Genomic DNA, 14,136 nt, shown 5'->3' on the forward strand with positions numbered 1-14,136 from the left:
TGCAGTGTAGCATAGAAGAAATTACGAGACTCATCTTTTAAATCCAATTATTAACACGATGACGTCATCAAATTGACATATAAAAATAACAATTTTAGAAGATAATTATCTAAATAATTACATTAAAACAAATTTGAAGAATTTTGGGAACGTAAAAGTGAGATGCGCTCTCGTTTAAACGCAATGAACTTTTACGCAAGAGATGAAAATATGACTTTTTGAATTCAACTGGCCATATGATGACGTCACAACATCTGATTGGCAAAATATTCACATCAATTCGTATCTACAATCCAATAGCTTCCAGAAACGTTTTAATAATGATTATCACTTTTTAATCTGACGAGCTATAACAGATTGAAATTTACTGTAAAGATGAAAATAAGTGACCCAAGTTATTTACGTTTTTAGACATGATGACGTCATAAAAATTAAAATATTTTTAATTCATGCGAAAGATAGTTGATTGACGTAGACAATATTACAATTGCGGGGGGAAATGGAATACGTATAAGCGAGATGCGCTTTGTTGAATGTGATGAGCAATAACAAAAGAGTAAAAAATCCTATATTTTACATTCATGTGGCCATACGATGACGTCATAACATCCGAGTGGTAAAGGTTCTGCATGAATTCATATCTACAACATATCTGCTTACATATTAAATTAAAAAAATTGGGGGTCGTGGATGATCCTGAGGAGATATAATAGATTAAAAATAGGCTTAATTTTGACAATATGTTGTCACTTTTGCAACTAAAACGCGCGCAAATGGTGTAAATCAACGTGTTCGTATGACGTCATTTTAATTTGAAATGATGTCAATCTTTTTTAAAATGACTAAGAAAGGCTGTAAAATCATAAATCAAGAGAAAAACACATGATTTTCATGCTCCGTGCGCACATTACGCGTAATTTTTTTCGCGCGTGTGGGAATTTTTGACATGCTTAAAATGTCATGATCAGCGTAGAAAGTTGATTAGAAATTAATTTTGCGCATTTTGAAATTTTAAATGCGCGTGCGCGCGTAACTTCTTGTAAAACATGCCATTTTTAATCCATAGAAAATTGACCCATGATATGAATTATAATTTCATTAAGTTTCATGAAACAATATTTGTTGGTTCTAAAGTTATGATCAGTTATAGAAATTCATAAAATCGCGCGTATCTTACGCAACGCGACTTTGACATCGTCAAAAAGCTTGGCTGCACATCTACACTTCAATGTCAATCTTTTTACCAAGTTATACAAAGTTATGTTGACAAGCAATATGGGATATGCTGTGGACAAAAATCTGGGAAAGAAAGAAGAATAACAAAGAAGAAGAAAAAAAAAGATATTTACAATCACATAGGTTATCTGCAACTAAGTTGTAAAAACTAAATAAAATCATCCACAAAGACAATTCTTGATTTGAAAAAGTTAAATTCTTTTATTGTAGCTAGTAACCAGTCGGAAGGAGATATAACAAAAACAGTGTTACTATTTAAAATAACATATCAGTAATCAAGTCATTAACGACACTAGGCTACTATTGCGTAACAAACAACTAGCAAAAAACTATTAACTACTGTATAGTAAAACCATTAACATGTTTTTTTAAAAGCAAACAATTCTAAAATGAAGAAAGGTAAAAATATACGCTTACCTACTAACCAATCAGAAGGAGATGAAAATCTTAACTTTGGGCTAGGCACTGGTAAGTGTCATATATTCACAGTTGTGTATTCTATGACCATTTCCCCCACCTTTTGCTTTAATGGGTCCCACAAGGTTTCTCAGAATCTGCAGATAAATCATTCAAGTATTGTGTATAATTAACATACCTGTTATTACACATTGTACAAATACATTAGACTTGCCCCAATTCTCTAGCAGCTTTTTATGTTTTATTATAACATCAGCTGCCATCACAAATTTTTCCAATTGTAGCTCAAAATGTATGAAACGCCATATGTGCCAAAATATTTATCTTTTTCCTAATATTAAGTCGCCATCTATACTAACAATTAATATTACACATACAAACACTTTACATGATTAATTAGAAAATTGATAATGAATTTATGAATGTTTAAAATATCTAACAGCTTTATTGTTATTTAATATTAATTTGAGAATAATAGTATTGACATTATTTGTAAAAATTAGTTAAAATTTAAGTTAAATTTTTCACTTTCCTAAAGTTAAACATGGTTAGAATGCATTGGTTTTAATAATTATATATTGTTACATTGTTTGCATCATAGTTTGCTACAACTACCCTTCTTGGTTGGTTAGAGATTATTGCAATTCCAAGAGGAGTAGTTAGGCCACCATAAGCATCTATTCGTTTGATGAAAACCCCGTTTCTATCAAATAATTGGTTATCCGCACTTGGCGGATAACCCCTTGTTATTGTCAGGATCTTTTTTTTTTTTTTTTTTTTTTTTTTTTTTTCTATGTTATTCTTCTTTCTTTCCCCGAATTTTGTTCGCAGCACATCTCTATCTTGTGGCCAACATAAGATTGTATAACTTTGTCATAAGGTTGACCTATAGCTGTAGATGTGCAGCCAAGCTTTTGGACGATTTTGGAGTTGCGCAGCGTAAGTTACGCGCGATTTTATGAATTTCAATGATTGATCATAGAATAAAAACTAAAAGTTGTTTTGTATTGAAACTTTGTGAAAATTTAAGTGAGATCATGCGCAAACTTTCTATGGATTAAAAATGGCATGTTTCACAAAAAGTTACGCGCGCACGCGCGTTTGAAATTTCAAAATGCGAAAAATCAATTTCTAATCAACTTTCTATGCGTTTCATGTCATTTTGAGCATTTCAAAAATTCCCACACGTGCGCAATTTTTTTACGCGCGCGTGCGCACGTAGCGCAAAAACATCTTTTTTTTGCTTGATTTTTGTTTTTTCAGCCTTTTCTAGTACATTTACCAATTTTCAATCAATTTCGACTTAAAATCACGTCATACGAGCACGTAGAATTGAACAATTTGCGCGCGTTTTTGAAGAAAAAGTTCAAAAATTCGTCAAAATTATGCCTTTTTTAAAACAGTCATAGATTCTAAACTCCGAGGTGAAAATATTTAAAATTTCAGATTCTGGAAGTAGATGAGTTGTTTTTCTCGAATCATGCATTGATATGGCTAACCAGACATTGTGACGTCATCGTATGGCCACCCGAATATAAAATATAGGATTTTTTTCTCTTTCGTCATAGCTCGTCAATTTAATAGAGCGCATCTCTACTTATCCTTATTCCATTTCACTCAATTTTTTTATATTGTCTAGATCAATCAATTACCTTTCGCATGATCCACCATTTTAAAAATTGTGATGACGTCATCATATTCAAATGCGTCAATAACTTTGGTCACTTATTTTCACCTATTCTGCACTGTATGTAGTACGTATACAGTATATAGTGTTATACCGTATATACTTAGACGCGACGCAACATAGAGAGCGCACTAACATTTTTCAATGCCATAATCGTTTTATTTTTTTGCGCGCACTATTCTAACGTATGACGTGCACGTGGCTTTTGCACTGCGGATAACCTAACTCGTCCGTAGTGACGAGTTCAAATCTAGTATTTATTTGTTTCCTTCCACCCTTCTCCCCCATTTTTTGTGCGCAGCGTATCTCTAATTCTGGCCAACATATGATTGTATAACTTTGTCAAAAGATTGCCATGTAGCTGTAGATGTGCAAGAAACTTTTTTTTTCAAATTTCGAGTCGCGCAGCGTAAGTTACGCGCGATTTTGTGAATTTCAATGATTGATCATAGAATAAAAACTAAAAGTCATTTTGTATTGAAACTTGGTGAACATTTAAGTCATATAATGCGCAAACTTTCTATGGATTAGAAATGGCATGTTTCATAAAAAGTTACGCGCGCACGCGTATTTAAAATTTCAAAATGCGAAAAATCAATATCTAATCAACTTTCTACGCGTTTCATGTCATTTTGAGCATTTCAAAAATTCCCACGCGTGCGCAATTTTTTTACGCGCACGTGCGCACGTAGCGCAAAAACATCATTTTTTTGATTGATTTTTGTTTTTCCTGTCTTTTTTAGAAAATTTACCAGCTTTCAAACAATTTCGACTTAAAATCACGTCATACGAGCACGTAGAATTAAACAATTTACGCGCATTTTTGATGAAAAAGTTCAAAAATTTGTCAAAATTATGTCTTTTTTTAAACAGTCATAGATTCTAAACTACGTGGTGAACTTTTTTATAATTACATATTCTGGTAGTAGATGAGTTGCAGATATCAAATAATGCATCAATATGGCTAACCGGACATTCTGACGTCATCGTATGGCCACTCGAATATAAAATATAGGATTTTTGTCTCTTTCCTCGTAGCTCGTCACATTTAATATAGCGCATCTCCACTTATTTGTATTCCATTTCCCCCCCATTTTTTTATGTTGTCTAGGTCAATCAATTATCTTTCGCACGATTCACCATTTTTAAAATTGTGATGACGTCATCATGTTCAAAAGCGTCAATAAAATTTGGTCACTTATTTTCACCTATTCTGCACTGTATGTAGTACGTATACAGTATATAGTGTATACCGTATATACTTAGAGGTGACGAAAAATAGAGAGCACACTGAAATTGTTTCAATGCCTTAATCGTTTTTCTGCGCGCAAAATTCTAACGTATGACGTGCACGTGGCCTTTGCGCTGCGGATAACCTAACTCGTCCGTAGTGACGAGTTCAAATCTAGTTGAAGTTTGTTATTACTTGTTACCAGTATGTTTTCCTCATAATCTGTGATTACATGATGAGGATGATGAACATGGCCATCTTTCTTACCACTGCTTACAAGAATTCTCATAAACTTATCATTTGCATCAAACATTTGTATTCTGTTATTGTCACAGTCTGCTACAATTAAGTTCCCCTCTTTTGTCAGTGTAACACCATATGGTTGATTCATTTGGCCTTCTTTGATACCATGTAAACCTATTTTACCAAGAAGTTCACCATTATCAACATTGAATTTAAACACACAATGATTTTCACTATCTGCAACATACATGGTTCTAGTTTCCTTATTCACTGTCAGTCCACAGGGACTTTTTAGAGTACCTTTACCAAATGTACTGATCTTTTTAAATTGATCATCACACATGACAACAGTTTTGTTGAAGTCACTATACACAAAGTGGCCACCACCCATTTGATGCATACAAAATACATGTACATTGTCTGGTACTTCAATCTTATCAATGAAAGAATATTCTTGGTTGAATTTCAATAAATATTTACTACAACTAGATACAATCAAAGATCTATCTTTATCTGATATTACGTCTACTACTTTGTTCTTATCTACTTTAAGCGTTTCTATGTTAAACACGGTATGTACAAATCCTAGATCTTCAACTTTGATATTGACTGGCGATCCTTTGATTTCTTCTCCTCTAGCAGTGATCTTCATCTTCCATCCTTCTTCTTTAGAGCACCTTCCTGTTATTTTGTAGTCTCCACTTTCCTGGTATTTTACTTCCGTGGTCGATTCTTCACCCGATTCATTAAATAAAGTGGCACGCAATAGAGAAGTTTCACTTCCTACTAAATTTGACAAAACATTAACTTCAAACAGCTGTCCTTTTGTAACTGTAATAAGTCTGTCACCTTCAGCAACCTCATACACACATTTGCCAATTTTACCAATTCCTTCTAAATTGATCACATTATCCAAGTTTCTAAATGGAATGAAATTAGGTATCATCATTCTCTTGAAAATGGATTCATCAAAATTCGGTTCCAAGACTTCATCTTTAATAACATGTGCATTTGCCTCGTGAGATTTAAGTGTTTTTTTTTCTTCTGGTTTGTTCATCATTGTGTTAATGAATGGTGACATCTCATTAACTTTCATCAACTTTGATTCAATATTTCTAACTCGATCATCAACAACTTCTTTGTTTTCTTCGTAAATCTTTTCCAGATCTGTGATCAGAGTTCTAGTTTTCTCCTGAACCTTTTTGATAATTTTGTCTTCTTGTAATTTAATCGCTGTTCTCGATAATTTAAATTCAGATTCCATGTCTGACCTTTCTTTAGTGATTTTATGAAGCGTTCTTTTTATATTTGTCTTTATTTCAACAGCACTCTTTATAACTTCTGTAGCATTTTGATTAAACTCATCTACAGCGGTCTTAAAAGGAATGATGTCATGTTCATTTTCATAACAACTAAGAACATGTTCACATTTCTTACATCCACTTTTAGAACAAATTCTACAATAATACTTAAGCATGTAGGCTCCATGAATTTTACATTTATTTGGCAGATAATTTTTATCCAAAGTGTACAATGAATGGTTTTTCAATACCTGGATTATCTTATGTAATTTGATGCATTGTCCACATTGGTAAATTTGACATTCGGGACAGTAGTATTCAGGTTGATTGTCACAGCTTGAACATTCTGCTGGTTTTTCAGTTTCAATCTTCTCAACATTTTTAACTTGATCACTTAACATTCCATTAATAGTAAAATTGTTCAAATCTTGTTGACTTATGCTATAATACTGTGTACAGCATTTTGGACATTTTATTTTGCCGCTTTTTTTCATCAAACTCTGCAGGCAATGAAAACAGTAACTATGGAGACATTCAAGTGTCTTTGGTTCTGTGAATCTTTCCAAACAGATAGCACAATCAAGATCCTTTTTGTCTAAAAATTGAAATGCTTTTTGTTCAGACATCTGTAAAAAAAATCAAAATGATTGACTATTTGTTGGTAAACTCTTTAAGAATTTTTCAACTGAATTTGTTAACTTTAATCAGACAAGTTTACTACAAGATCTTTTTTCCTGAAATTTTCTTTATCATCTTAACTAGTAATGTTTATAAATGTTTGAAGAAAAACATAGGGCCTGTTTCTGCTGCAACTGCTCAAAATACGGTATAAAAATACGGTATTTTTTATACCGTATTTTTTAGTACCCCGTTTCTGCTAACAATACTTCTTGGGTGGTCGTGTTAAATTTCATCTTTTTTACCCCAATTGCCATTCATTTATTTGATCGATAATTAAAAGTCGCAATAAAGGAAGTTTTACGTCTCACTTTCAACAGCCTAGCCCTAGTGATAGAGATGTTGTGAGAGCACAGAAAGCATCGTAATGGGGAAAATTAATTCGTTCCCTCCCCGAGTTATTGTATTTTGCAATGTTGTACTGCTTTCGCAGGCTCTTCAGCTTTGAGTTTACTTGCTTTGGAGACAAGTCTATTCCATACTCCTGCTTTATTTTTTTAGAAATGTCTTTATAAATGTGGTTGTCCCTTTTATTACCTTTTAGTTGGCCAGACATTTTAGCTTCCCCACACACATTTATTTAGTAAAACTGTGACGTCTTCGCTCCACATTTTCGCCGAATAATACACGTGTATAAAGCAGCTGACAGCGACAGAAAATAAAAACACGAATGGTGACCTTTTGTCATGTAAAAAAAAATACGGTATTTTTTATTGGCAGCAGAAACGGGTCCAAAAAATACGGTATAAATTTGTAAATACCGTATTTTATCCACAAATTTTGTGGGGAAAATACGGTATACAAAATACAGTATATTTTCTATGAGCGCAGTTTCTGCTGCCAAAAATATACCGTATATATACGGTATTCAAAAAATACCGTATAATATACGGTATTTAGTTGGCAGCAGAAACAGGGCCATAGACAGCTCCTAAGCAAAGGTCACTAAGATTGTGCAGAATCATTTTAACCTAATAACTAAGTTGTATGCATGATTTAATTTGGATGGGTGCAAAGTTAACTGTATTATATGGAGAAAAGTACACCATTGGTATTGCTAGACAACATTTATTACCTTAAAAAAAGTGGAGCGGGTCCAGGGTGTCAAGAAATTGTTATACAGTTGCCTTTTGGTTTCTTCAATTCTCAATATGCTTTCATAAACAATGTCGGTGTCCAAATAAGTCAAAGTCTACTCTGTATAATAGTCAGTTCAATGTGCAGTGTACATTGATGAAGTTATCTTAGGATTATTTGTACATTATGTTTATTCACTTTAGCCAACAGATGTAATTTCTGTACATACTTAGCAAGCAAGACATATCCATACAGTACATCATACATTACAGAATATATACTAGGCTACATAATATAACAATACTCATACTGTAGGTAATGCCTATTTACAAGGTCTTGAATATCTTTATTGATTGGTAATTGTATGAATAATGACTACTGTACTAACTTTATCTTGGCAGTATTGTATTGTCAGTTAAAGGAACAATGGCAAAATCAGGACTGTCGTCATATTACAATATAGATTATCTGATAAAAATCCTAGAAAGTACGAAACCTTTTGCCATTTTTTCCCTGACTGTTGAGAATATTTGTACACAAATTGTTGAAAAATGCTACAGTGAAGAGGATGTTTCTGTATCAGTATTATTAATTTTGGTGTCGAACGGAATTTCCATATACTGTAGTTATAATGCCGTTTGCTTCTATTGTTATTCCTATACATTACAGTCTACATATAGTATGGCTGCCCAAACAGATGTTGCTATGGCAACAATGTAATTCTATTTGTCAACACAATAGGGTTCCTAAAGCCCGGCGCACACTAGAGCTTTCGGCTGAGCCAACTGGCACGAGTAACACTTGGCTCACTAAAAGATTTGCCGCAAACTGTGATCGCGTTCTATTGGACGCACACTAAACGCCTCCAGTACGCGATTTTCTGATTGGATAATTACTTACTACGCTATACGGCACGCGCTGAAATATCATAATAAATCAGAAAATGTCATGCGCAGTGGAATTTTTTAGTGAGCAGGAAGCTCACGTTTGGCGCACACTTGAGGAAAATGGCACGCGTGCCAAAAAATATTAAACATGCACGATAGATATTTTCCTCAGCGGCACGCGTGGCCAATTCCTCACGAAATCCCCGGCGCACACTGTGAGGCAAGTGTTACCAAAGATTATATAGCGCCGCTACGCGGCGCAAGATAGGTAAACTGGGTGAGACCTTTGTAATCCATGGACGCCATTCCGGCGGACAAATTTGAACCGGAATAAAGTCGTTGTCAAGGCAATATCCACGATGTTTCGGTTAAAGAACGAAGTTGTCTAACCAAACATATCAATGTAAACACACAGAATTAATCGGAAAGTGTCCAGATCCCAAAGAAACTTTTATTTTACTTTGTTTACATAATTTCTTCCCTTTTCCATGAATCAATCATCAAGATGGTTAACCACAGATACTTCGAGGCGGACCGCAAAATTTAAACCATTTACATTTAAATCACAATAATAACCTGTCCGGCCGAATGACGTCCATGAATTTACTGGGCGCGTAGTGTTATAAGATAGGAGCTTGGCAACAGTTACCTATCTTGCGCGGCGCTATACAATCTTTGGTGTTACTCGTGGCAGTTGGCTCAGCCGAAAGCTCTAGTGTGCGCCGGGCTTTAGTAGCTCCCTATTTATGATTTAATACAGTAGCTGACTCTGAAGTGTATGAACAGATTTAACCGTTTCCAGCGACGTTAATAAATCAACACAGTTGTGAGGATGTTTGCATTCTAAAAAAAAAATTACAATTAAATGTACTCATCAGTTTCCTCAGTATTCTTTATTTCACCAATCACTGTATATTTAATAGTGAGAGAAATATATGATAATAACAAAAACAGACAAAATTAATATAAATATTATGGTAGGTGGACCAGATGAGCATTAGCTCGCCTTTGGTCTCCTTCTGTGCATAACATTTACCAAATTTTAAATGTTAAGTTTATTACAAGAGATAATGTATGGTTATATGTTATACAATAGAATTTGTATCAAAACACAACTGGTACCATTTAACAGCAAGTAACTCGCCAATTACAGGATGGATAAACTATTTAATACTTTATCATGCTTATAAACTAAGTTTCAGTTTGAGGCTTAGGTAGTGAAGTTGAAAGAGCCGCGAGTTACAACCCTGGCACTACTGTAGGTCAGGATTGAACCCCGAACCTTGGGATTGGAAGGCAAGCATGTTAACCACCAACAGCTCCACTTTGGGAAAATAAAAAAAGAAGAAAGTCAAGTAAATATTAAAATTGAATATATACTTGCCCAAAGTTTAAAATGTGAAATGATCTTTAATAGTTGTATATTGTTACATTGTTTGCACCACTGTTTGCTACAGCTACCCTTCTTGGTTGATGAGAGATTATTGCAATTCCAAGAGGAGTAGTTAGGCCACCATTAACATCTATTCTTTTGATAAAAACCCCATTTTTATTAAATAATTGTAGTTTATTAATACTTGATACCAGTATGTTTTCTTCAGAATCTATGATTACATAATGAGGATCAACAACATAACCATCTTTCCAACCACTATCCACAAGAATTCTCATAAACTTATCATTTGAATCAAACATTTGTATTCTGTGATTTCCGCAGTCTGCAACAATCAAGTTCCCCTCCTTTGTTAGTGTGACACCATATGGTTGATCTATTTGACCTTCTTCACTGCCTTGTGAACCTATTTTACCAAGAAGTTCACCATTATCAACATTGAATTTAAAGACACAATGACATTCACTGTCTGCAATGAACAAGATTCTAGTTTTTGTGTTTGCTGTCATGGCACATGGATTTTTTAATGTTCCTATACCAAATGTATGCAGTTTGTTGAAACCATCGTCACACATGATAACAGTTTTTCCAAAGCTGTCACTATAAACAATGTGGCCATCACCCATTTGGTGCATGTATTCAACTTTTATCTTATGTTGTACTGAGATCCTGCCAACAAAAGAGTATTCTTTGTTAAACTTTAGCAAATCTTGACTGCAACTTGATACTAATATACCCCCATCTTTGTCCAGTAATACGTCTCTTACTTTTTTCTTTTTGTTGTGCATTTTAAGGTTGTTTATATTTTCAATAGTATTTACAAGTCCTGGTGCTTCCACCTTAATATAAACTGGTGATCCTTTGATTTCTTCTCCTCTTGCAGTAATCTTCATCATCCAAACTCCTTCTTTAAAGCATATTCCTGTTACTTTGTACTCTCCACTTCCCATATGCTTCACTTCAGCAGCTGATTCTTCACCTGATTTGTTAATCAAAATGGCAGACAACAGAGAAGTCTCATTTCCTGCTGAACTTAAAACTTTCACTTCATATGACTGTCCCTCTGTGACTGTAGGTGTTACAGCCCCAAAAATCTCATCAATATCATCCTCATTATGTCTATCAACCTCGTACACACATTCACCAATTTTACCAATACCTTCTAAGTTCATCATTCTATCCAACTTTTTAGAAGGGATGAAACTAGGTGTAACAATCCTCTTGAATATTGATTCATCGAGGTTTGATTCCAGAGTTTCTTCTCTAAAAGCTTTAACATTTGTCTGATAAGATTTAAGTGTTCCTCTTTCTTCTTGTCTGTTCATCATTGTGTTAATTATTGGCAACATCTCATTAACCTTCATCAATTTAGAGTCAATATTTCTAATTCGATCATCAACCACTTTTTTATTTTCTTTGTAAATCTTTTCAAGATCTCTTATCAGAGCTCTGCTTTTTTCCTGAATTTTTTTTTTTATGTTTTCTTCTTGTAATTCAATCGCTGTTCTGCATAATTTAAATTCAGATTCCATGTCTGATCTTTCTTTAGTGATTGTATTGCATGTTTCTTTTAGTTTGTCTTTAATTTCTTTAGCACTATTCATAACATCTGTAACATTTTGATTAAACTCATCTACAGCCGTCTTGAATGGAATCACATTATGTTCATTTTGATAACAACAAAGAACATGTTCACATCTTTTACATCCATATTTGGAACAAGTTCTACAGAAAAATTCAAGCATGCGGTCTCTGTGAAATTTACATTTATTTGGCAAATAATCTTTATCCAAAGTGTACAATGAATGGTTTTTCAATGAAGGAATTATTTCATGCAGTTTGATGCATTGTCCACATTGATAAATTTTACATTCAGAGCAGTAGTATTCAGGTTGGTTATCACAGCTTGAGCATGTTGCAAATTTTTCAGTTTCAATCTTCTCAACATACTCAACTTGATCACTTAACATTTCATTTGTTGTAAGATCTTTCAAATCAAGTTGATTTAGGTCATCATACATCTTACAGCATTTTGGACATTTTATTTTGCCGCTTGTTTTAATCAAACTCTGCAGGCAATGAAGACAATAACTATGGAGACACTCAAGTGTTTTTGGTTCTGTAAATCTTTCTAGACAAATTGCACATTCAAGATCATTTTTGTCTAAAAATTGAAATTCTTTTTTTTCTGTCATCTGTAAACAATTAAAAAGAAAATACTTTATTTTACGATAAGTAGGTAATAATACTGTACATAGGAAAGTAAGTTACAACTAAGTGGATCAAGCTTGGCTAATTTCAATGATTTATTAGACAATTCAAGCTGTCATTCCTACTATCCTTAATACTACAATGATATAATTATGAAGTTCAGGTTCAATAACATTTATTTCATAATGGTCATATGAATACAAAACAGAACATAGTATTATCATTTAGGCTACATAATTAGAAAATAGAAATGCATGGATAAGGGGTGTAGAATAGCTTATGACTACTTACTGTATCTTGAGGTGTACACACAAATTGTTGAAGGATTCTATGTACAGTACCAGAAAAGAACTTGTTACTAATTGATTTATTTGGGAATTTTCATATAGTTATTTGTGAATTAGTATTACTATTTGCATTGTTATTCTTGTCATAATCTACATACAGTGAAATGCCCAAACAGATGTTGCTATAGCCTGCTTACAACGATGGTTTTCTATTAGTATTGGTATTCCTATACATTGTAACATTGATACCAACTCAGTGGGATAAAAGAAAACAAAATGTCTTTTTAATTTGTTTTATTAATTGTTTATTTTTTGTAAAATGTAGCTTATTTGCCCGAAAAGAATAATAATTTTTAAACCTGTACCACGTATCAAGTAAAAAATAAAAATTGATACAGTTTTTGAGTTTTTATTTATTTTATTTTCTAAAGCATATGCATTTTATTAATGTACAAATATGAATTATGTCAGGTGGAACTCCAAGGATGGGGATGACTCCAAGATCAGGGAAGGTGTCGGGACAAACCCCACAGCAGACTCCGGTACGTGATCGGCTCAACATCAACACAGAAGACGCAATGGAGGACATAGATGATGTACATTTTGGCAAAAATCATCAGGTACTTTGTCAATCTTTGAAATAGATATTGTAATGCTCTAACCAACAGATTTAAAATGAGACCTCAGGTAGTTGCAGTGCAACCTTATTGGTTTATCTAAATTTGGTTTTAGGTAATATTTTGTGTATGTTGAAATCACAGCAGCTTTTTGGGCATGCATCCAAATTAGATTGGTATAACAAAAACGACATCCATTGTTAACATCCTATTGATTTCAATTGGCCTATAACAGTTGTCCTATTTATATTATAATTTGGTATGTATATCAATGTTTATAATATTGGTATTTTGAGCATTGCCGTGCTCAAACATTAGAATTGACCACCATCTTCAAATAATAATACAACAATCTTATATAGCGCCTAATGCACAAAGCCTCTAAGCCCTTCACATTATTACCCCAGTCATGTTTGGATCAAACACGTCTGGAAACATACATCCATAATGTTGCAGCCAGTAATCAGCGCATTCGTGTTTTTACCTATATGCCAGGTACCCATTTATACACCTGGGTGGATACAAGCAATGCGAGAAGCTTTGGATTCAAACTCAAGATCAGTAGTCCAACGTCCAACACACTGTGCCATACGCCCTCTCAATCATATTGATATTTCCTTTAATTTAATGTAAATTGATTAATTTACTTGGATAATTTACTCAGTAATTTATTTGTCATTCTTTTTCATCATATTAATATATTCCATCATCAATGATATCAACAACATTACCTATTACAATCAATATTACCATCAAGTTATATTAACATTTAATATTAATCATCATCAGTATCTTTATCATCATACCAATCATCATTGTCTTTATTGTATTTTTATCATAAATCATTTATCATTATTTTCATCATTATCGA

The 14,136-nt window shown here is 33.4% G+C and overlaps 1 protein-coding gene across 1 annotated transcript in view; it reads left to right on the forward strand.

The window, feature by feature from the left end:
• LOC140055696 (cell division cycle 5-like protein) overlaps nt 1-14,136 on the forward strand; it is a 35,950-nt gene that overhangs the window by 16,897 nt on the left and 4,917 nt on the right. Inside the window, exon 11 of the mRNA XM_072101066.1 lies at nt 13,120-13,268. Coding sequence (XP_071957167.1) covers nt 13,120-13,268 — 149 coding nt within the window. The remainder of the gene's footprint in view (nt 1-13,119; nt 13,269-14,136) is intronic.

The sequence above is a fragment of the Antedon mediterranea genome, chromosome 7 (assembly GCF_964355755.1).
Source record: "Antedon mediterranea chromosome 7, ecAntMedi1.1, whole genome shotgun sequence".
Taxonomy (NCBI): Eukaryota; Metazoa; Echinodermata; class Crinoidea; order Comatulida; family Antedonidae; genus Antedon; species Antedon mediterranea.